Below are 25,534 nucleotides of genomic sequence, written 5' to 3'. Positions count from 1 at the left end.
TTTTCCTTCTTAGAGTTACAATGAATTATCTATATTTATAAAGCTAAGAATAATGCAAGAAGAGACTGTCACTCCTTAGAAAGAGAGGGGGGAAATAGCCAAACTATCTACTCTTTCTTTAATTATATAAAATATATGGCACTAAACTATCACGTTTATAAATTTATTCCAGTCTCCAACGTGCAACTAAACTAAGTAATTGGCATGGAAGAATAGCAATAAAATGAAATCACTTATGGCTACCTCTATTAACAAATCATTGATTTAATGTAAGAAATAGTTAAAACTATAATGTCACCTCCTCTCCACACAATGCATGTTAGGTCTGAAGAAAATCCTGCAGTGAGAAGATCGTTAAAGTACAACAGAGCAAACAAGAATCCCCAAAGAACTGAAGGTTTTGTCAGGTGTATATCAAATGACAAGCATATAATAAACAGCCTGATATTCCCTTAAGATACACAAACCTTCTTTGATTGGAATCCTTGGATATAAACTAATTATTTACTGTAAAATTCTTAAGTACATAAGAATTCAGAATTTTCATTGGTGTGAAAGTATTACTACCTTGGCTAGTTTCATATGGTTCAGCTTTTCTTTTCCGATTTCGCTGGTCATTCTGCTTTTTTTCAGGAGTCTGTTAAATACCATATAAGTCAAAATTAGCATTTTGGTAAATTTTTCACATTAGAAAAAATGAGAATATCACACATATAATAGAAATAGAACTGTCACAGACAATCCTCAAACAGCATCCTATCCTTAGAACAGAGGAAAAGAAAAAGTACAGGGTATAGATCCAAATCCTCTAAGCAACTTTTGGCAAAATGCTTAAAATGTCAGATCTTTAATTTATTCACCTGTAGATAAGAGTAGCTAAAAAGCTTAAATAAGATATTCTGTAAAAAGATCTGCATAATCGATAAACTGACTACAATTTATTGAAAGTTTTATCATGGTACAAAGTAGGTCCTTGCTGGCTTTGACTTACATTTATATCCATGAGACTAGGTTATGCGCCTAACTTTAAAATCCCTTCAAATTCAATTACTAGCCTGATGTGGTAGCACATACATATAAAGCCAGCAACTTCTGGGGCTGAGGAAAGAAGATCACAAGTTCAAGGCCAACCTTGGCAACTTCGTGAGATCCTGCCTCAAATTAAAAAAAAAAAAAAAAATAGCTGGGCCTGGTGGCAAAAGCCTGTAATCCCAGGGACTGCAGAAGTTGAGGTAGGAGTACTATAAATTCAAAGCCAGCCTCAGCCATTCAGCAAGGCCCTAAGCAATTTAGTGAGACAGACCCTGACTCAAAATAAAAAGTAAAAAGGCCTAGGGATATGGCTCAATGATCAGGTACCCCTTGGTTCAAAACCTGGTACAATAAAATAAAATAGGCTAGGGATGGAACTCAGTGGTAGAGCACCCCTGGATTCTATCCGCAGTACTGCAAGGATAATTAGAAAATTCTACTACTAAAGTCAGCCAGTGACCAACTTACTCTGTTGAATTGCTGGCAAGTGTTAATATCCAGGTTAGGCTACATAAGCCACAACTGCAAATTTCTGCCCTTTATTGATGGTAATCATAATAAAACAAACAAAAAACAAAACAAGGCACGTACTTGATTACAGTAATAAAAACCCATCAGGGTAGGGTTGGGGTTGTGGCTCAGTGGTAGAGCGCTTGCCTAGCATGTGTGAGAGGCACTGGACTGGAGCCTCAGCACCACATAAAAAATAAATATAAAGGTATTAAAAACAAACAAACAACAACAACAACAAAAACCCTCCTTCACGGTAACATCATAGTTGCAAATAGCAATCAACCCAAAGGGGAGCCATTCACACACACTACCACAGAGCCACTGGAGTTACATAGTGCTATCTTTTAACCCAGACTAAAAATGTAAGAATACAAAAATTCTTGCACTGAATAGATTCTTACCTCTACTTCTTTATCACTCAAGGACCCCACGCTGCATAAGCTCTGGTTGGAAGACTCACTATTGAGTGGCCCCTGGAAAGAAAAAATGTTTAAAAGAATCAAAAGAAATTTTAATTTAAGATGATAGCAAAACTAAGGAAGAAGCCTACTGATTTTGATGTCCAAGACAAGTGACAAAAGCCAAGAGTTGACTGTAACACCTCCAGAAAAATTTGAAAAGAACTCAGCTATAATACTGAGCCTTCTATGTTAAATTCCTCAGTTCTACTATTTTCATTTGCTTTACAAACTCTGTACTCATATAGAGTACATGTTCTGAAGTTATTCATTAAGAAAAATAATCATGGGAAATCAATTCCCCCAGCCTCTTGTCTCACAAGATAGTATCTGAAAGTTGCAACATTAAATATTATGCTAAGAATTCTTTGAGGGGTGGTCAGAGACCATAACAAATGAAGTTTTTCTAAGACATCCCTTACAGAGGCATGAATGCAAACTAAAAAACCAAAGTTATAGGAGACCAACTTGCATAAAACAGCATGAGCTCCACTGGACTGCTCCTCAGTGAAACTCATGAAAATTATAAAAAGATAAGTATTTAACAAGTGTTGTGGCACACATCGATAATCCCAGCTACTATAAAGGCTGAGGCAGGAGGATCCTGAGTTTGAGGTCAATCTCAGCAATTTCAGGAAGACTCTGTCTCAAAGTAAAATAAAAGGGTTGGGGATGTAGTTCAGTGGTACACCACTCCTGGGTTTGACCCCAGTACCACAAAAAAATGAAGGAGAGAGGGAAGGAGGGAAGAAAAAAGAAGGAAGAAAGAAGGGAGGACAAAAAAGAGGAGGAAGAAGAAAGGAAAATATTTTAATAGTGCTGTGAAAAATCATTCGGAAAAATAAAAGTCTGTGGTATCTGAATCAACTCTACTGCCTAAATCTCAATTTGGCTCCAGACTATTGCAGCCAAAAACACAGCCTAAAGACTTCAGGGTTTATCAATCTGAGACCCCTCTTGCTGATACTGTTCCAAACAAGTACCATCAAAGGCAGAGGACTCCCTTCTGCTCAACCCCTACTTGAAGGGCAGAGGCTCTACTATAGATACTGCAGAGAATATTGGGTAACCAAGAGCCCTTTCACTCAGCTCAGGAGACAGTGGTTCCATAACAAAAGGAAATCGAAAGGACCTCAGGACTCTAATGCCATCCAGCCACCCCACCCCTGGTACTCAGCTCCTAGGGCTGAGATATCAATCACAGAAAAGCTTATGATTATCCCCATCCATACATCCAGAAGCTTGGTTCAGATAAATTGAGCCTAAGGGATGAAGCAGGAACACACAGTATACAAAGGACTTGACTTCATTTGCAATAAAGCATGGACAAGTTTAATTTCTAAGGGTATTCTCAAGAACACACCCTGTAATCCCAGCTATAAGAAGAAACCCAAGTACAAGGCCAGCTTGGGCAACAAAGCAAGACCCCATACCAAAAAAAAAAAGAGAAAAGAATAGTGGAAGAAGAACTGAAGGTGTGTATGTAGCTCAGTGATAGGACATTACATGTTTACTGTAAGGTCCTTGGTTCAAGCCCCAGCACCACACACACACACACACACACACACACACACAAAAGGAACAGCAGAGGTTGTGATAAAAGACAACTACAAGAAGATTCATGGATGTAATAAAAATCTAGACTGTAGGCTGAATAGTTTGTTACAAAGAACCAGGGTATAAGACAGCTGGGAGGAGTTCTGCTGGGGACAGAGAAAACAACTAAGAAGACCTCTGAAATTCAGAGCCATACTTTGATTGCATTCAATTAGGGGGGAATTTATGGCCAGGACATTGTTGAAAACAATGGAACACTAATCAACAAATGTTAATAAGGAGGGTACTGTCTGGACAAGTAAAGAAGAGAACCATACCAGTACTTTGGTCATTGCAGGATGATGATGACTATGGGCCTACAGAAAGGCATGCCTCCCTGAGGAACATCAGAGGCTTAATACTAGGGGATAAGGATGGAGAAGTATTAGCAGACCCTCTAGTCTACTAAATAACCCTCTAGTCACTCCCGGCTCCTCCAGCAAAACCACAGTAACAACTCAGGGGGTAGGAAAGTAATCTGTACCAAGAGTTGCTACCAAAAAAAAAAAAAGAGAGAGAGAGAAAAAAAGAGTTGCTACAATACATTATCTAAAACAAAGTTTAACAACAAAAGAAATCATAAAGCAACAAAAAAATGATCCATACACACCCCACCAAAAAAAAAAAAAAAAAAAATCAGACAAAGGAAACCATCATTAAAGAAATAAAGAAAGGGCTGGGGACATAGCTCAGTTGGTAGAGTGCCTGCCCTCTATGCACAAGGCCCTGGGTCAATCCCCAGCACCACAAAACAAAGAAATAAAGGAAGGTACGAGTGAACAGATGTTATAAAAAAATAACTGAACGGGAATTCCCGAGTTTAAAGAAAAATAACTGAAATTAAGGGGGGGGGGGGGAATCACGAGAGGCTCAATAGTAGAACTGAACCAATAGAAGGGCCAGTGGTGTAGCCCTATGGTAGGACATTAGGTCATGTACTTATTATTATTTCAATTCCCCAGGACCAAATACAAAGGTGGGGGGCTAGAATGGAGAAAAATAAACTGAGCATCAGAAAAATATGTAAAACTGTCAAAGAGGGGTGAGAAAGGAACTCTTCAAAAATTTATTGAAAAATAATAATCAGGTGCAGTGGCAAATGCCTGGCTGAGACAAAAGGATCAAGAGTTCAAAGCCAGCCTCATCAAAGGCGAGGCATTAAGCAAGGCAGTGAGACCCTGTCTCTAAATAAAATACAAAACAGAGTTGGAGGTGTGGCTCAGTGGTTGAGTGCCCCTGAATTCAATCCTCTACCTGCCCTGCCCCCCCCACACACACCCTAAAAAAAGAAAAAGAAAAAGAACAACCTACACAAATAGGAACCTCAACAAACATCAAGTAATATGAACACATAGAGATCTGTAAATAGATGGATCACAGAAAAAATGCTCAAAGGCAAAGACAAGGAGAAACTCTTGAAAACAGAAAAACAACATAACATACAGCAACCCAGTTAAGAATAACACCTGACTTCTAAGCAAAAACAATGTAGTTCAGAAGACAGTGGAATAAAATACTAAAAATACTCAAAGAAAAAAAATGCCAACCAAGAAACCTATCTCTTAAAAACTAAGGCAAGAGAGCTGGGGATGTAGCTCAATGGCACAGCATTTGCCTGTCACGTGTGAGGCTCTGGGTTCAATCATCAGCACCATTTAAAAAATAAACAAATTAAAGGCATGCTGTCCATCTATAACTACAATAACAAAAAAACCCAACCAAACAAACAAAAACCAACACAAAGGCAAGCTGGGTACAGTGGTGCACTCCTGTAATCCCAGCAGCCTGGAAGTCCGAGGCAAGAGAATCACAACCTGGAGGCCAGCCTGCACAACTTAGTAAGGCCCTGCCTTAAACTAAATAATTAAAAAGGGCTAAGAATGTAGTTCAGTGGTAAATGCCCTTAGGTTCAATCAATTCCCACGCACCCCCCCACCCCCACACACAAAGGGCAAAATGATTGCTTTCCCCATACATATAGGCATAGATATACACTCAAAAAGGATCAAAAATGCAAGGGCTAGAATTATAAACTTCTTAGAAAAAGACATAAAAGTAAATTTTTATGAATTTGGATTGGGCAAAAGATCCTTAGATATGACACAAAAGGCAACAACAAAAATAAATAAATAAATTGGATCTTTGGAAAACAAAGCTTTTTTTGCTTCAAAAAACACTATCAATAAAAAGAAAAAACAATCTAAAAAACGGGAGAAAATATTTGCAAACCTTCATGATAAGGAACTTCTATGCAGTTTAATAAGTCTTACAATTTATTAATAAAAAGAAAGAATTCAACTGAAAACACGGACAAAGAACCTGAACTGAACAGATATTTTTCTAAAGACAATACACAAATGGACAATAAGCACATGAAAAGATGTTCAATAACATCATCCATCAGGGAAACGTACAGCAAAATAACAAGGACCTTCCATTTCAATTGCACTAGAATGGCTAGAATCAAAAAGACAAGAAATGTTGGCAAGAATATGGGGAAAATCGGGGCTGGGCTTGTGGCAGTGGTAGAGCACTTGCCTGGCATGCGTGAGGTACTGGGTTCTATCCCCAGCACCACATAAACAAATTAAATAAACAAAATAAACGTATTATGTCCATCTACAACTAAAAAAAAAAAAAAAAAAGAATATGGGAAAAATCAGGGGGCTGGAGTTGTAGCTCAGTGGTGCAGTGTAAGGCACTGGGTTCGATCCTTAGCACCACATAAAAATAAAATAAAAGGCATTGTGTCCATATACAACTTAAAAAAATATTTTTAAAAATATGGGAAAATTAGAACCCTCATATAATGCTGCTGGGAATGTAAAATGGTATGGTACAGCTACTTTCAAAAACAGGCAGTTAGTTCCTCAAACAGTAAGAGAGAGATACAGAATTTCATTCCTAATTATTGCTCCAGAGAAATGAAAACATGCACACAAAAATGTGGACACAGGCCAGGTGCGGTGGCACACACCTGTAATCCCTGTGGCTCAGGAGGCTGAGGCAGGAGGATTGAGAGTTCAAAGACAGCCTCAGGGGCTGGGAGCTCAGTGGTAGAGCACTTGCCTAGCCAAGTGTGAGGAACTGGGTTCAATTCTCAGCACCACATATAAATGAATAAAATAAAAATAAAGCTCCATCAACATCTTAGAAAAAAAGCCAGCCTCAGCAGAAGTGAGGCACTAAGCAACGCAGTGAGACACTGTCTCTAAATAAAAAACAAAATAGGGCTGGGGGTGTTGCTCAGTGGTCAAGAGTCCCTGAGTTCAATCCCCAGTACCCACCACCACCACCACCACCCCCGCCCCAAAATGTGAACACAAGGCATAGTGGCACATGCCTATAATCCCAGCTTCTAAGGAAGCTAAGGCAAGACGATCCCAAGTTTAAGGCCAGCCTCAATTCAGCAAAACTCTATCTTAAAATAAAAAATTAAAAAAGGATGGTGTAGTCGTTCAATGGTAAAACATTCCTGAGTTCAATCCCCAGTACCATGAAAAGAAAATGAGGACAGAAATGTATACAGCAGAATTATTCACAAAAGCTACAAGGTTGAAGTAATCCCAATGTCTGTCAACTACAAAGTAGATAGGCAGAATACATATGGTCACATATGTAGCATTATTCAACCATAAAAACAAATTCGGTAGTGATATATGCTACCATATGGAGGAACCTTGAAAATATTTGCTAAAGCAAAAAAAATAAATAAATAAAGTATTGGATCTTCTTTCTATTTACCTACCTACCACTGAGTCACATCACCAGCCTTTATTTTATTGTGAGACAGGGTCTCACTAAATTACTTAGGACCTCACTAAATTGCTGAGACTGGCATTGAACTTGAGATTCTCCTGACTCAGCCTTTCATTGCTGGGATTGTAGGCATGCATAACGGCGGCTCCCAGGAAACTAGATCTTATTTTGTGGAGTGGAGTGGGGAGGCGGATTGAACTCAGGGGCACTCGACCACTGAGCCACATCCCCAGGCCTATTTTTAATTTACCTCGCCATTGCTGAGGCAAGTTGGATCTTTTAAAATTAAAGCTTTTCTGATTCAAAGAACAATGTAAAGTAAAAGGCAACAACAACAAATATAAACCACATATCACATGACTTCATTCCTAATAAAATCCAGAATAGGGAAATCTAGGACACACAAAAAAATAAATTAGTGGTTGCTTAGGGCTGAGCACAACAGTGAAGGAAGATAGAAGTATAACTAAAAGTTATGAAATTTCTTTTTAAGGTGATGAAAATGATATGATATAAAACTGTGTTTTATGGTTGTACTTATCTGTAAATATATTAAAAACCACTGAATTGTATATTTTAAAAGGTTGAATTGTAGTATGTAATTTGAATTATATCTCAATAAAGCTGTTAAAAAAATAAAGTCACTAGGTTTAGGACTAGAAATAACTGCATTCCTCTTAGAGTATATTAAGTATTTCTTTCACTGTGTCTTTAAAGCACTATTTTTAAACTATAATTAGTACACTATACCAGGGAACTGCACAGTGAGATACTTGTGAAACTGCAAAGAAAAATAATAAAGTGAATCTGGAGAAGTAAAATCATACCATGCATTCCCAGTGGCAAGAATCAACAAGATTTATTCCTAAAATTCCTATAGCGCTCAATAATACAACTGAATGAAGAAATCAAGCTTTATTTACATAAGAATTCTACAGTAATTTAAATTGAATATTTCTATGTCCAAGTTTTTTAAACACTTGGTTCATTAATTATCTTTAACATAGCCCTTGTGAAGCATTTTCCCCCTTGGACAATAATAAAACTGTATTTTAACTATCCACTTTAAAATCAAATATCCCTTATTTTCAAAAAGAAATGGCAGAGTGAGGAAAACAGATAAAAAGACTGAAGATTCTACTTTTTAACAGCAATTACTACTAATAAAAAAAAACAACTGTATACAGCAGTGCACACTGTAGTATTTGAAATGCAATGTTAAGAGGTACGAGTAGAATCACTGGGTATGCGTGTCTACCCAAAAGTGAAAAAAGCTAATTATTTAATCCTCCTTTTCCCATCTTCTTATGAGATAGATTCCTATATTATTATTTAATCATTAGATTAAATTTAATTAGCAAGAACAAATAAGATATATTCCCGTTCTAAAGTTTCAAAACTGTCACTCATTAAAAGGGAGATTGAACTAAAATTAAAGGCAGCTAAGAATTCACATTAAATTCAATATAAGGGGGGCTGGGGATGTGGCTCAAGCGGTAGCGCGCTCGCCTGGCATGCGTGCGGCCCGGGTTCGATCCTCAGCACCACATACAAACAAAGATGTTGTGTCCGCTGAAAACTGAAAAATAAATATTGAAATTCTCTCTCTCTTCTCTCTCTCTCTCTCTCCCTCCCTCTCTCTTTCTTAAAAATAAATAAATAAATAAATTCAATATAAGGACCTTAATTTGGTCTAAAACCAAAACAAAATAGGAGTATGGGGATGTAGCTCAGTGGAAGTGGGTTTGCCTAGCATGAATGAGTTCCTGGGTTGGATCCTTAGCATTGAGGGGGAAAACAAGTAAAATCAAACAATAATTACAAAGAATTACTGGGAGCAAAGCAAATATAGCAAAAAGTAGTATGGACTATATGTTAAACATTATTATTTACATCAATATTAAGAATGTACCAAAGGCAAGAAAATAAATCAAGTTCTTTTTTAGACTGGCCTATTATCAGGTCTTGAATCGTAAATTCTTCTTTTGCTACATCTCCTTTATTAATGTGCTTTGTGAGTTTTCACATTCAGCTTTGGGAGAGTCCTCCTCATTTCAGAAGTTAAAGAATAGGCCTTAAGGGATAGTTTCATGGTGGTCTATGTCAGTTCCCTATAACATTCAGCATTTTCCAAACAAATTTATACATTAGTGTTTGTTTTTTTTGCCTAGATTTTCCATCCAAGATTAGTTCAATTTCTTGCAGATGGCTATATAGACCCAATACAAAACAAATGGCTCAATTCTGTCTAGCCCTTAGAATGATGAGCTGTTGACTAATCCAAGTCCCAGGCAGGCTTGTCTTTTCCCACTTCTACAGTTCCAATTCAGAACTATGGCCTTAATTACCATTCCCAAGTGTGAATGAAACCCCAAGGCACAAAAGCCTGCAGGCTGTCAAGGTTTAACTATCATTTATCATTGTGACATCTTCAGATATTAAAAACAATATAACTAGCACTCAATTTTTTCTATTTTTATGGTGCTGCTAGTATGTAGAAATTATATAATTTTTAGATTTATTATTTAGCCAATTGTTTGACTAATTGTTCTTTTTTCTAATCATTTGTTTCTTCCTTTAGATTTATTGTCTACATCTAAAATATAAAATTTGTTAATAATGTTTATAATGTTTCTACCTTCCTTTCCACAATTTGTCTTGTTTCACATTTTACTGTACATACTGTACAATAAATACAATAGTAATTGTCTTCGAGAACAATGTTTTATTATTCATTTTTAAAAACTGATCTAATTAGTTATACTATTATTCATTTCCATGGTAACTCCTCTAGTGTTTTCCCATTAAAAACTATGTGAGGCAGGCTGGGGTTTTGGCTTAGCAGCAGAGCGTTTGCCTAGCACATGCGAAGCCGTGGGTTCAATCCTCAGCACCAAAAAATAAATAAATAAATAATGAAAGTCTTGTGTCCAAAAACTAAAAAATAAATATTTATAGAGAGAAAAAAAAAACTGTGAGGCTGGGCCAGTGGCGCACGCCTATAATCCCAGCCGCTGGGAAGGCTGAGGCAGGAGAATAGCGAGTTCAAAGCCAGCCTCAGCAACTCTGAGACCCTGTCTTTAAATAAAATACAAATAGAGCTGAGGATGTGGCTCAGTGGTCAAGTACTCCTGAGTTCAATCCCTGGTACAAAAAAATAAAAAAAAAACTATATGAAACCGGGCATGGTAGCTCATGCCTATAATCCCAGTAAATGGAAAGGCTGAGTCAGGAGGATCATAAATTCAAGGCCAGATTCAGATAGTTAGCAAATCCCTGAGCAACTTAGTGAGACCCTGTCAAAATAAAAAATTAAAAGGCTTGGGGATGTAGTTCAGTGGTAAAGCATCCCTGGATTTGGTCCCCACTGTCAAAAACAAAACCAAAAAAGACAACTATATGAAGATGCTAAATAGACAAAACACTTTTTAAAAAACCCCTAAGTTCAAGGTATAATACTTCTTATTACAAAGATGGGCATGGTGCCGTACAACTATAGACCCAGCTACTGGAGGCTGTGTCAGGAAGATAATTTGAGCCTTAAGAGGAATTCAAGAAAAACCAGCCTAGGCAACATAGTTGGAGTTATCAAAATTGTAATGCTGGCATAAAGATAGACACACAAACCAATGGAAAAGACTAGAGAGCACAGAAATAAACCTTCACATAAATGATCAAATGATTTTTCAACAAGGTGCCAATGGGGAAGAAGAGTCTCTTCCCAAATGGTGCTGGGGAAATTGGATACCCATACGCAATTAAAAGAAGTTGGACCTTGGGGCTGGGGTTGTAGCTCAGGGGTAGAATGCTTCCCTAGCATGTGTGAGGCACTAGGTTCGATCCTCAGCACCACATAAAAATAAATAAAATAAAGGTATCTTGTCCATCTACAACTAAAAAAAAATTAAAAAGTTAGACCTTTACCTTGTATCATATGTAAAAATCAACACAGATCAAAAAAGACATGAATATAAGAGGTAAAACGACAAAAGTTCTTAGAAGAAAATATAAGGAAAAGGTTATATAACATTGGATCTGGCAATAATTTCTTGGATAGAAAACCTAAAGTATAGATAACTAAAATATAGAGGTGTTTTTTGTCCAAAGGACACAAACAATAGAGTAAAAAAGGAATCCACAGAGTGGGAGAAAATATTTCCAATCATTTATCTTGTCAAAAGCTAATATTTCAAATGCATAATAAAATGTTATCCAGTTAATCATGCCCAATTGCAAATGGGCAAAGGAACTGAACAGGCTTTCTCCAAAGAAGATACACAAATAGCCAATAAGCACATGAAAAGATGGCCAACATAACTAATTACTAGGGAAATGTAACTCAAAGCTACAATGAGACTATCTTACATCCATTTGGAGGGCTACTACCAAAAAAAAAAAGACCCCCAAAGCAGAAAATAACAAATACTGAAGATGGAACCCAGGTGCAATTTAGTGGAAATGGAAAATGGTGCAGCCACTATAGAAAACAGTATGGCAATTTCACAAAAATAAAATTACCATATGGTACCCCAATGCCACTTCTAAGTACAAACCTAAAACAACTAAAAGCAGGGTCTTGAAGAAATATTCTCCCAGCAGCAGTATTCACAATAACCAAAAAAGTAAATGCAACTCAAATAGGCACTGATGGATGAATGAATAAATAAAATGGGCATATTGTTGCTTTTAAGATTAGAAAGTAGAGATGGGTATTGAGTTTATTCAAATACATTTTTAGAAGTTATTGTTTATAAGGAAAAGGTTACATAACATTGGATCTGGCAATAATTTCAGTGGCACACGCCTGGAATCTCAGTGACTCTGAAGACTGAGGCAAAAGGATCTGCAAATTTGAGGCCAGGCTCAACAACTGAGTGAGGTTCTAAGGCAACTTGGGGCTCTTTTGTTTCTTATTTTGAGACAGGATCTTGCTAGGGTGCCCAGGCTTGCCTCAAAACTGTGATCCTCCTGCCTCAGCCTGCCCCTCCAAGTAGCTGGGATTATAGACATGGGCAACCATGCCCAGCTTGTTCAACTGACTTCTGACAAAGTCAGAAAAGCAATGCAATAATTATGTAATTATATAAATCGAAAATAAAAGTCACCAGGTATGGTGGGGGCACGGCGAATACCTATAATCCCAGCAATTTGGGAGGCTGAGGCAGGAGGATTGCAAGTTAGAGGCCAACCTGAGCAACTAAGTGAGAGCTTGTGTCAAAATAAAATAAAAAGGGTTGGGGATGTAACTTAGGGGCAGAGTGCTTAACTAGCATGCACAAGACCCTGGGTTTAATCCCTTGTAGTGGGGTGGGGAGGGAGGTAATTACAGTAAAATGGGTCATTAGGTTGGGCCCTAATCCAACAGGACTGGTGTCCTCATAAGAACTGAATTATCAAGACGGGGGCGCAGCAGCAATAGAGGGAGGGAGAGGGGGAGGGAGGGAGGGGGGAGGGGGAGGGAGGGAGGGAGAGAGAAAGACACACACACACACACACACACAGACAACAAAGTTATATCACACAAATGCTTGCAAAGATCACATAAGGAGGGCTGGGGATATAGCTCAGTTGGTAGAGTGATTGTCTCACACGCACAAAGCCCTGGATTCAATTCCCAGCACCACAAATTAAAAAAAGAAAAGATCACATAAGGATACAAGAAGACAGCCACCAACAAACCAGGGAAAGAGGCCTTAGAGGAAACCAAACCTGCTGGCACCTTTATCTTGGACTTGTAGCCTCCAGAATTGTGAAAAAACAAATTTCTGTTATTCAAGTCACCCAGTCTGTGGTATCTGTTAGCACAGCCCTAGCAGACTAGTGCCCAATCTTATGAAGAAGCTGCTATTATTACTCAAGTGAGGGAACTATAAAAGAAATTAATTCACCCAAGCTCACACAGCCTTCACAAAGCAAAAAAACTAGGATCTGAACCAGGGAGATCTGGTTCAAAATATGTACTCCTAACCATTCAGCTATACTGACTTAGTCTCTATGGGCTGCTACAATAGAATACCTAAGAATGGAGAGTGCAAGGTTGGCTGGAGAGTGGTGGCGGGCTGGAGGTGTGATAGACATTCAGGCTTTGATTGCAAGATGATGTCTTGAACTGCTTGCTTTTCTCTGGAGGGAAGGAACTCTATCCTCACATGATTGAGGGTGGAGGGCAAAAAAGGACTAATAAATAGCAAAATATCATAACAAGGTCAAAGTCCCTCCATCAAGCCCTGTTACAAAGACACCTAATTCCATTTATAAGGGGAGGAGTACTCTTGATACAATCACCTCTTCAAGGCCTCACCTCTCAATATTATCATACTAGCAACACCTGAATTTGGAGGGGACACATTCAAACCATAGCACCAACTCTAGATTTGCTAATGAATTCTTAAACACCAAACTTGTCTGGCACTCCTAGTATGAACTACTTGAAATATAGTCAAGAAATCATTTCCTGTGGTCATTTGCTAGATTTACAACTGAGTGACATCCCCAGTCTTTGTTTTTTTTTTTTTTTAAGATAGTCTCACTAAATCATGGAGGGTCTCACTAGTTGCTAAAGCTGGCCTTGAACTTGGTGACCCTCTTGCCTTTTCAAAATGACAGCTGTGGGTCACTATACATGACTAAAATCTTTATTTTAATTTAAACATCTATACATTGATAAATGAGACTGTTGTATTGTCTGTGTGTGTTCATCAGATTTTGCAATCAGAGTTGTTTACTTCAATGTCATCCTTTGGTGAGAGAACTATTTATTTCTTAAAAGATTAGGAGGGTCGAACAGTAACTAGGGGGAATAGTGGAAACAGTTTTATAATTTATTTTTACTTTTATAATAGTTTATAATTTCCTCAATTTTTCCTTGGCTATAGGAGCCTGTTCTGATTTTTTTTAATGTTTATTTTTTAGTTGTACACAATACATTTATTTTGTTTATTTATTTTTATGTGGTGCTGAGGATCGAACCCAGGACCTCACACATCTAGGCAAGCGCTCTACCGCTGAGCCACAACCCCAGCCCTAATTTTTAATGTCTTATTATTCCTATTATCTTTGAACAAATTATTTACCTCATTGAGACTTTCATGGAACATATAACTAATAGCATCAAATTCTAATATTTTCTCTTTGTTGATCCTCACATCCTTTTGTTCTCATTTACTCTTCTTCATTTTTCCTAATTTCCTTTCATTTTTCTAATTTTCCAACTCTGAACTGATCTCCTATTCTTCTGTTTTGCAATGTATTTATTTCTTATTGTATCTTTATTTTTACTTCCTCTTTTTATTTTTCCAAAAACTTTTTCTCTTGGTGTGTATCAGGAATTGAACCCAGGAGTACTTAACAACTGAACCACACCCTCAGCTCTTTTTATTTTTTTTTTATTTTAAGACAGGGTGTCAGTAACATGCTAAGGCCCTCTCTAAGTTGCTAAAGCTGGCTTTGAACCTGCGATCCTCCTGCCTCAGCCTCCCAAGCTGCAGGGGTTATAAGCATGAAGTACTGCGCCTGATCTAAAACCTTAAATTATATGGCAAATTCATATTCTTGTATGTTCTCTGTTAACATTACGTAAGTTTAATTATACAACTCTTCATCTTATATGCTAAGTAAAATATTCTCCACATTTGATATGCAATAGCTAAATACACACACGCACACGCACACACACACATATATATGTACTAGATATATAGAACATTTTATATATAACAGCTACATTTGATATAGAATAGCTGGATAAACGATCTGACTCATTGGGAAGGGAAACTGTCACCTGCAATCTCAGCACAAAACAATGCTAGTAAATTTCTAACTTAATATGATAAATTAAGACTTCTCCATGAAAGTCCCATTTTCTATGATTCATTTATACAATTTAACCTCTTACTACTAATGATTTTTTTAAAAGTAAAAAACCAAACGGACAGACTAAAAAATGGACAAATATTAAGTTCCTTGAAAAGTAGTTTCCAAAAATCAAGTGAAACATATTTCTAACATGCTTAAAATGTGTTTTTGAGAACAAAATAGAGAACTTTATGGATAAACTATAAACCCACAACAAATGAGATTAAGATGCAAACAGGGGCTGGAGTTGTGGCTCAGAGGTAGAGCACTTGCCTACCATGTGGGTTCGATCCTTAGCACCACATAAAAATAAAATAAAGATATTGTGTCCACCTATATAACTAAAAATTAAAATTAAAATTTAAAAAGAATAAAAAAACAAAGATGCAAACATTGATACCAGCCCTTCAGCACATGAAGCAAGTCCATATAAACTAAGAAAAACTTGTAGAAGAAGGAACCAAAGGTGAATTTTTCACTCCTATATAAGTTTAAATGTCAATATTTGCTGAGTTTCTAAAGTCTCCATTTCCTCCTTGATTAAACTGGTAGCTTCAAGGGACTGGGAACAGAGGACAAAAATTAGGTTTGATGAGGTGTAAAGCAGTACAGCTGACAACAGAGTCAAACTACCTAATGCTCTATTAAAAACAGGTTAAAAAATATGCCAAGGGTCTCTATAATTTTTTTTCTTAGTCATTAGTAGCTCTACCTCTTTTCATACCATAGTAGAGCCAAAGCAGTAATCAGTGTAGTCTTGACTCTTAGAGACTTATTGTGTGGGCTGGTTGACCAGTGTTCTTAGAAGTTAAATACACAGGAAGTCTACTAAATCTTACTAAGTACAACCACAAGAGGTCTAGATCAAATGAACAAAAATCTAGCCTCTTAATCAATTCCTAATTTTGAGTTCATTTTCAGATTCAAAACACACTGAATGATGTGGAAGTCAGATCCTTTAAAGGAAGAACCTCATGACAAAATGTAGTCTTCTGATCTTTCTCTCAGCATTCCCCCAAAGCACCTATGGTCTTTTATCATAGGTGGCTGTTTAGGGGGAAAAGATTATTAGATACTGATTGTGAACTGGCACTAATTACAGAAGATCCAAAACATTACTATGGCCACTAGTCAGAAGCTTATGGGGTTGGGAGTGTAGTTTAGTGGTAGAGTGCATACTTAGTGTTCATGAGGTCCTAGGTTAGAGGCCCAGCACCAGAAAGAAGAAAAAAAAAATTTATGAAAAAGAAACAAGAAAAAGAATAAGAGGTAATAGAGGTCACATAATCAATGGAGCTTCAACTCAGGATCATCTCACAGTGGGTCAGGTGGGTTCCTAAACACATCCTGTGATTTCCCCAGTTTCAGAATGCATGATTGGAGTAGACATACTCAACAACTGGCAGAATACTCACATTACTTCTAGAATACTCCTAATTAGGCCAGGATCATTCTACCTCTTTAATTTATACAATCATCCTCAGCAACAACCCCCATAAGGAAAAAAGAAAAAATCAAAGAATAAAATAAATTTGACTTATTTAAAAATTGGTAGCACTATTGCAATCTATTTCAATGATTTTTCCCCCTTGTACTGAAGACTGAACCCAGGAGCACTTACCAGGAGCTATATCCCAAGCTCTTTTTTATTTTTACTCTGAGACAAGGTCTGGCTAATTTGCCCAGACTGGCCTGAACTTGTGATCCTCCTACCTCAGCCTCCCAAATCACTGGAATTACAGGCATTTACCACCTTGCCCAGCCCCAATACATTTTTTTTTTTTTCTTTTGCTGGGGAGTGGGGAGATACTGTGTGTACTAGGGACTGCATCCAGGGTTGCTCTACCACAAAGTCAAATCCCTAACCCTATTTATTTATTTATTTGTGTGGTGCTGGGGATTGAACCCAGGACCTTGTACATGCAAGGCAAGCACTCTACCAATTGAGCTATACCCCCTGCCAGAGCCCTTTTTAATTTTTATTTTGAGATAAGATCTTACTAAGTTGTCAAGTGTGACCCTGTGATCCTTCTGCCTCAGCCTCCCAAGTCATCACACCTAGCTTCGATACAAGTTTTATAACTTTAAACCAAGATAACTGGGACGTTCTTTCACTATGGTATTGACTTTGACACCTTGATAATACGCAAAACTAATCTAGAAAGCCAGAAGAAATGTCCAATTAAATCAACTGGCTTAACTCTAGTAATAATTCAGGAAAACAAGCTTTGGTGGTATAGATAATGATGAAGCCCATTCTATAGTTCCACTTAATTTTGACCAAAAGTGAGATAATTTTAATTAAGTAACTTTGTAGCCAGGCAAGGCATCCACCTGCAATCTCAGTTACTCAAGAGGCTGAGGAAGGAGGATCCCAAATTGGAGGTCAGGCTCCTCAACTTAACCCTGCCTCAAAATAAAAATGTTTAGCCAGGCAATGTAGCACATGCCTGTAATCACAGCAGCTCAGGAGGCTAAAGCAGGAGGGTTGCAAGGTCAAAGCCAGCCTCAGCAACTTAGTGAGGACCTAAGCAACCCAGCAAGACCCTGTGTCAAAACAAAATATAAAAAGGACTGGGGATGTGATTCAGTTGTTAAGTGCCACTGGGTCTAATCCCCGGTCCAAAAAAGAAAAAAAAAAGTTTAAAAAGAGCTAAAGATGAAACTCAATGGCTTAGGTCTAATTTCAAGTGAGAACACACATGTACACAGAGTAACTGTGCAGTACTAAATGAACTAAGGTATCACATTATACTGGTTAAGAAAATCCTTCATTAATATTACTGATTTTTAGAAATATTTCAGTCATAACAAATCTTAACCATGTAATTTAATAACATCCATTTTCAGAAAACAAACAAGCTCAATACAAAACATACTTTAGCTGTCTATTGTCCTAGAAACCTGCCTATGGAAGGAAGGCTACATAATTCACTCAATATCCAGGGCATGAGCTAGAGCATGGTGGCATAGGCCCATAATCCCAGCAGCTCAGGAGGCTGAAGCAGGAGGATCATGAGTTCAAAGCCAGCTTCAGCAACTCGAGGCCCTAAGTAACTTAGCAAGACCCTGTCTCTAAATAAAATATGAAAAAAGGGCTGGGGATGTGGCTCAGTGGTTAAGCACCCCTGGGTTCAATCCCTAGGACCAAAAAAGGGGAAAATAAATAAATAAATAGATATATAAATTCATCCAGGGCGTGTAATAAAAGACACAACAACAAGTATTGGTCAATAGATGGCTGGATAAAGAAACTGTAGTATATATAGACAATGAAATATTACTCAGCATTAAAAGAGAATAAAAAACCAGGGCTGGGGTTGTAGCTCAGTGGTAGAGCACTTGCCTCAGATGCTTGAGGCCCTGAGTTCGATCCTCAGCACCACATAAACAAATAAAGATATATTAAAAATATAGAATAAAACTATGGGATTTTCAAGTAAATGGATGGAGTTGGAAAACATCATGCTAAGTGAAGTAAGCCAATCCCCCCCAAAAAAAGGCAAATGTTTTCTCTGATATGTGGATGTGATCCATAATGGGGACAAGTGGAGCATGGGAGGAATGGAGGAACTTTAGACAGGGCAAAAGGGAGAGAAGGGAAGGGAGGGGGTATAGGGGTAGGAAAGATGGTGGAATGATTACCCTAAGTACATGTATGAAGTCACAAATGGTGTGACTCTACTTTGTGTACAACCAGAGACATGAAAATCGTGCTCCATATGTGTACTATGAATTGAAATGCATTCTGCTGTCATGTATAAAAAATTAGAATAAATAAATTTTTTTAAAAAAGAACAAGTATTGGCAAGAATGTGAGGAAATTTTTAACTCTAATACATTACTGATTGGGCTACAAAACAGTGCAGATGCTTTGGAAAACTCTGGAAATTCCTTAAAAGGTTCAATAAAAACTTTCCCTAGGCTCCAACAATTTCACTCAAAGGTATAACATGCTCTAAAGAAAACATATGTATCCAGAAAAACTTGTATATTAATTCTCACAGAAGCATCATTCATAATACCCAACAAAATGATAACAATCCAAATACCCATCAACTGATAAACATATATACAAAATGTGGTTCTGCAGCAGGGCATGATAGCACATGCCTATAGTTCCAGTTACTTAGGAGGGTGAGGTGGGAGCATCACTTGAGCCCAAGAGTTCCAGACCAACTTGAAAAATATGGGGAGACCCCATTAGAAAGAAAAGGTTTCATTTACAAATTTGGTTTGTATACAATTGGAATACGACATGGCAATAAAATGTGGTTTGGTATACAATATTATTTGGAAATAAGAAGAAATGAAGTAGTGATCTATGCTATAACACAAATGAACCTTAAAAACATGATGCTAAAGAAAAGATGCCAATCCCAAAATATCACATATTGTATGATTCCATGTACTTAAAATCTCCAAAACAGGCAAGTATGTAGAGACAGAAAGCATATCCATGGTTGCCTAGAGCTAAGAGGGATTGGGGTTTTTGAGAAGTAGTAGCTACATAAGAGTTTCTTTTGGAGGTGATACAAATGTTCTAAAATTGTGCAATAGTTACACAACCCTGTATATCATTTTGAGTGAACAGAAGAAAGATCCAATACAAACAAACAGATCTTGCTGGATGGAAGCAATTACAATCATGAAACCATGTTGCTATCGTGCTGGACACAGGGAGGCATCAAATACAATTCTTGCCCTCCACAGTTTCCTAAATATCTATGGAAGAAATTAAGTTATCATTATCTCCTTCTAACTTTCAAATCCTTTATCCCACTTAAGATTTCTTTAAATAAGTGACAAAACACTATTTTACACATGTGTTTACATAATGATTATTAAAGAAAAATGACCCTGGAGCTGGGGATGTAGCTCAGCCCTAGAATGTATGCTTACCATACACAAAACCTTATCCCAGCACCAACATATAAATGAATGCATGCAAGAATGAAAGAAACAATAAGCTAGGAACAGGAGCACACACCTACAATCCTAGCTACTTGGGAGGCTGAGGCAGGAGGATCGTAAGCTTGAGAACAGCCTGGGCAACTTAGAAAAGTAAATAATAAAAAGGGTTGGGAATGTAGCTCAATAGCTCAGCAACTAATCCTAAGAGAAAAGAGTAGAAATACTAGCCATATAAACCACAACATATTTCAAGGACTATAATTTATGTTTTTAGCTTTCTTGTTATGCTAAAAAAAAAAAACTCTTTTGTTATGATTTGGACCTTAATGTCCCCTAAATCTTATGTGTTGAAAACTTGGTCCCTAGCAGACGGTACTACCGGGAGGAGGTAGGGCCTTAGTTGAAAAAGTTAGGAGCATGCCCCTGGAGGATTTATTGGGCACCCAGCCCTTTCTCTTTCTGCTTTTTGTTTGTTTGTTTTGATGTTGGGGATTGAACTCAGGGGCACTAGACCACTGAGCCACTTCCCCAACCTATTTTGTATTTTATTTAGAGACAAGGTCTCATCTTACTAAGTTGCTTAGTACCTCGCTTTTGCTGAGGCTGGCTTTGAACCCATGATCCTTCTGCTTCAGCCTCCTAAGCACTGGGATTACAGGTGTGCGCCACCGTGCCCAGCCCTCTTTCTGCTTTCTAGCCACCATGACATGAGCAGTTTTCCTCTGCCACAAGGTTCCCACCATGATGTTCTGCCTTGCCACAGTCCCAAAAGCAATGGAGCCAGTCAACCATGGACTGAAACCTCTGAAACCATGAGCCAAAATAAATCTTTCCTCCTTTTAAGTTGATTATCTTAGGTTTGGTCATAGCAACAGAAAACTGACTTGCGCATCTCCTTTAGATCAAAAATCTACAAATCCTGGGCTGGGGTTGTGGCTTAGTGGCAGAGCGCTTGCCTGGCGCATGTGAGGCACTGGGTTCAGTCCTCAGCACCACATAAACAAACAAACAAACATACATACATACATACATACATACATAAATAAAAGTCATTGTGTCCATCTACAATTAAAAATTATGTACACACACACATATATAAAGAGAGAGAGAGAGAGAGAGAGAGACACCCTGTCTCGAATAAAATACAAAATAGGGATAAGGATGTGGCTCAGCAGTCAATTGCCCCTGAGTTCAATCCGTGGTAAGCCCCCGCCCCAAAAAAGAAAAACTGGTGTCTTGAGATATCAACTGTGAGGAGTATCACAAGAAATCACTGAATTTGTTCTTCTTGTGAATTATATACTTTTAAAATAAAATAACAAATTTATAGTTAATTTTTATATACTATAAAAATTAGTCTCACTTGCATTTCCCAAGTGTGAAAGAATGAGACAGTCCATGAGTGTGACCAATGGAAAAAACTGATTTAGAACAGCTGGAACCAGACAGGTGTGGGAGAGTCAGACAAGTGTGGGACAGTCAGATAGGTGTGGGAGAGTCAGACAGGTGTGGGATTGAAACTGGGCAAATAAAATTGTATGAGCTCTGGTCTTCTCATCTGTGATAAAAGAGAAAAGACCCACCTATCTTAGGGATACTGCAGGGATTATATAAATTAATACACTATCATGTTGTAGGGAATAAAACAGTGCTAGAAACATAGTACTTAATGAAGAGTAGCTAACTACCTTTTTGCCACTATGGGAGGTCTCTCATGGACAGTCCTTAATACGAAACTTTAACTAACCAAGCTAGTATCAACCACTCTATAAACTGCCAAGCATATATAAAATAAAACAAGATGCCACATATACAGGCCAAATTATTTAACAAATTACAATATTTAATATTTAACTAGGCCAGACACATGCCTGCATTCCCAGCATAAGGATCACAAGTTTGAGGCCAGCCTCAGCAAATTAGTGAGGTTCTAAGCAACTTACCAAGACCCTGTTTCAAAATAAAAAAAGGGCTGAAGATGTGGCTCAGTGGTTAAGCACCCCTGGGTTTGATCCCAGGTACCTAAATAATAACTAAAAATAAAAAGGGCTGAGGATGTAGCTCAGTAAAGTGTCCCTGGATTCAATCCCCAGTAGCAAAAAAAAAAAAAAAGAAAGAAGAAAAAAGTCTAATTAAAAAATAAAGACTTTGAACCATTCATCTAAATCATAAGTGCTAGCTGGGCATGGTGGCACATGCCTGTAATCCTAGCAGCTGGGGGTTGAAGGGCGCTGAGGCAGGAGGATCCTGAGTTCAAAGGTAGCCTCAGCAACAGTGAGGCACTAAAGAAACTCAGTAAGACCCTGTCTCTAAATAAAATACAAAATAGGGTTGGGGGGTGGTGTGGCTCAGTGGTCGAGAACCCTTGAATTCAATCCCTGGTAACCCCCCCTCCCCAGGGCAAGCAAGCAAGTAAATAAATAAATAAATAAATCTAAAGGTCTAAGACAGGAGCTAGGGATGTAGTTCAGTGGTAGAACACCTGCCTAGCATATCCATGACCCTGGGTTCAATTCCCAGCACTGCAAAACAAATAAATGCTAAGCAAAGATGAAAATTCAGTGCTCTAAATGCATTTCTTTCAATCTCTAGAAGATTATCAATTTCATAAGGGCAGGGAACAGTAATTTTACTCACTAGTATATTTTTACCACAGACATAATGAATGTTTATAAAGGTGTGCTCATGAACAAATGAATGTTCTTCAATCCTCTGTACCCTAACGTCCTCCATCCATAAATTGGGAATACAAGCTAACTTCTTGAGGGAACCCCAAGAATTTTCCTCATTCTTTTGTACTTGGGGAATATTTTTTATTGTATACCATTTCATGCTATTTTAAAAATAGTGCTTTCTAAGTTTCAGGTTCAAGGCCCAGTGACTCAGAAAGCTAAGGCAGGAGGACTGCAAGTTCAAAGCCAGTCTCAGCAACTTAGTAAGGCCCTGAGCAACTAGGCAAGATCCTGTCTCAAAATAGAAAATAAAATGGGCTGGAGATGTGGCTCAGTGGTTAAAGACTCCTGATTTCATTCCCTGGTGTCAAAAATATCAAACAAACTAACTTACGTTTATAAACTGATCTTGTATCCTAGCTAAATTTATCTGTACAGCTTAAAACTTTGTATGTCTACAATCATGTCATCTATAAGACATCTAAATAATAAACAGTTTTACTTTTCCTTTCTAATCTCTACTTCCTTTTACTTGCCCACTGGTTAGAACCTTCAGAACATGTTGAACAAAAGTTTCGAGAACAAATATCCTTGACTGCTCTGGACATTTGGCAGAAAGCATTCCATTTTTCACTGTTAAATATGATGTTAATCACAGGTTTTCCATATATGCCTTTTATCAGATTATGAAGTTCCCTTTATCCCTAGTTAGCTGACAGCTTTTATTAAAAATTCAATCATTTTGAAGTTTGTCAATTTTTTTTTACGTTATCTATTACAAGGTCACTTAGCTTTCCTCTTTTATCCCATTAATATGGTGAATTACCATTGACTTCTAATGTTAAATCAACCCTGAAAATAGGATAAAACCCAATTTGTCATAATGTATTAACCTTTATCCTTTTTACATATTCTTAACTCAATTTGCTAATATTTGTTAATGATTTTTGTGAGGGGCAGGTATTTTTGTTTCTTTTGTTTTGTTATTTTTTGCTTTGTTTTTGTTTGTTTGGAAACTGAACCAAAGGGTGCATTACCAATGAGCTACATCTCAGTACTTTAATTTTTTCAGTTTGTGACAGGGTCTCAATAAATTGCTCAGAGCCTCACTAAGGAGCCCAAGCTGGCCTTGAATTTAATCATCCTACCTCAGCCTCACTAAGTTGGTGGAATTATAGGTGTGTGCTACCAAGCCTGGGAAATTTCTTTTATCCTAATGGTTTTGTCCAGTTTAGCAACAAGGCAGTACTGTCCTCATAAATTTTTTTTTAATGAAAAATTGTTATTATTTCTTCCTTAATGTTTGCTAGAACCCTACAGTAAAGCCAGGTACATCTGGACTTTCCTTTCTGGGATGACTTTATTATAATAATCAGTTATTCAGATTTATTTTTCTACTTTACTTCAATTCATTACTATTTCTCTTCTGTATTGAAAATTGCTCTTTTTTTTAGCTTCTTAAGGCAGAATCTTGGATCACTGATTTTAGACCTTTATTTTTTAAGCTATAAGATCCCCTCTAGGTCTGGGGTTATAGCTCAGTGGTAATACTCACAATTGGTCATCTGCTTTAGACAGACATTTTTCTCACAAACAGCCTTTACGAAAAATTTATGTGAAATGTAGGTTTCCACCAGACCCAGGATGACAAGACCCCTGCTTCTGCACATAGTCTCTCGGTCTCATTGTTATTATTACTTTACAGTAGAGCACTTGTCTCTCACATGTGAGGCGCTGGGTTCAACTCTCAGCATATAAATAAATTAAATAAAGGTATTGTGCTCATCTATAACTACCCCCAAAAAAACAAAAAAACTGTAAAGCACTGGCAGCTGTATCCCACAAATTTTGTTATACTGTGTTTTGATTTTCATTCGATTCTAAATATTTTCTAATTTCCCTTATGAATTTTTCTTTGAAGGCTAGGAACGTGGCTCAGTGGTAAGGTGCTTGCCTGCAGGGTGTAAGGCCCTGGGTTCCATCTTCAGCCCTGGCAAAAAATAAACAAACTTCATGGACCCAGAGATTATTTGGAAATATATTATTTTACTTCCAAATATTGGGAGATTTTCCAGGTATCTTTTTTCTTTTTGATTTCTAATTTAATTCCACGTAGTCAAGAGTAGTCTCTACATTATTTCAATCCTTTCAAATTTATTGAAACGTGTTTCATAGCTCAGCATATGGTCTATTTTGGTTAAGTGTTCCATGTGCACTTGAAAAGTATGTGGGCAGAGTGTTCTAAAAATGTCAATTATGTACAGTCCATTGAGAGGATAGTCCAAATCTTCTATATTCTGATTTTTTTGTCTGCTTATTCTATTAATCACTGAGAGAAAACATTCCAATTGCTAACTGTGGATTTTCCTATTTCTCTTTTCAATTGTCAGTTTTTGCTTTGCTCTATTATTGGATGCATACATATTTAGGACTGTTGTGTCTTCCTGATGGATTCATCCTTCTTCTTTCATGATGAAAGGTCTTTGTTGCCCCTAGTAATATTTTCCTTATTCTGCAGTGTTCTTTATCTATAGTCGTTTCAAGTTTTAAATATAAAATTAGTATTGATGTGGATTTATCCATTACTTAAAATTTATATTAATTTTATATATATTTATAAACGTGAATAAAATACAGTGAGTTTCTTTGACTCTTGTGCTTGCTCTCTCTCTTTTTTCTTTTTTTCAGTACTGAGAATTAAATCCAGGGGAATTCTACTACTGAGCTACATCTCCA

General features: G+C 37.3%; 1 protein-coding gene and 1 non-coding gene across 5 annotated transcripts in view; one reads left to right on the top strand and one right to left on the bottom strand.

Moving 5' to 3' along the window:
- Positions 1-25,534, bottom strand: part of Tlk2 (tousled like kinase 2) — a 115,880-nt gene that overhangs the window by 72,724 nt on the left and 17,622 nt on the right. For all 4 annotated transcript variants that reach the window (XM_071603778.1, XM_071603779.1, XM_071603781.1 and 1 more), the window contains exons 3-4: positions 1,947-2,018; positions 568-637 (exon numbers count right to left, since the gene is read on the bottom strand). In XM_071603778.1, the coding sequence (XP_071459879.1) occupies positions 568-637; positions 1,947-2,018 (142 nt within the window). The remainder of the gene's footprint in view (positions 1-567; positions 638-1,946; positions 2,019-25,534) is intronic.
- Trnal-cag (transfer RNA leucine (anticodon CAG)) lies at positions 18,528-18,600 on the top strand. The gene has a single exon. It is a non-coding gene; the product is annotated as a tRNA-Leu (tRNA).

Source organism: Marmota flaviventris, chromosome 17 (assembly GCF_047511675.1).
Source record: "Marmota flaviventris isolate mMarFla1 chromosome 17, mMarFla1.hap1, whole genome shotgun sequence".
Lineage (NCBI taxonomy): Eukaryota > Metazoa > Chordata > Mammalia > Rodentia > Sciuridae > Marmota > Marmota flaviventris.
Note: the sequence above shows the minus strand (reverse complement) of the source record. Positions and strands in the feature narration are given on the sequence as shown.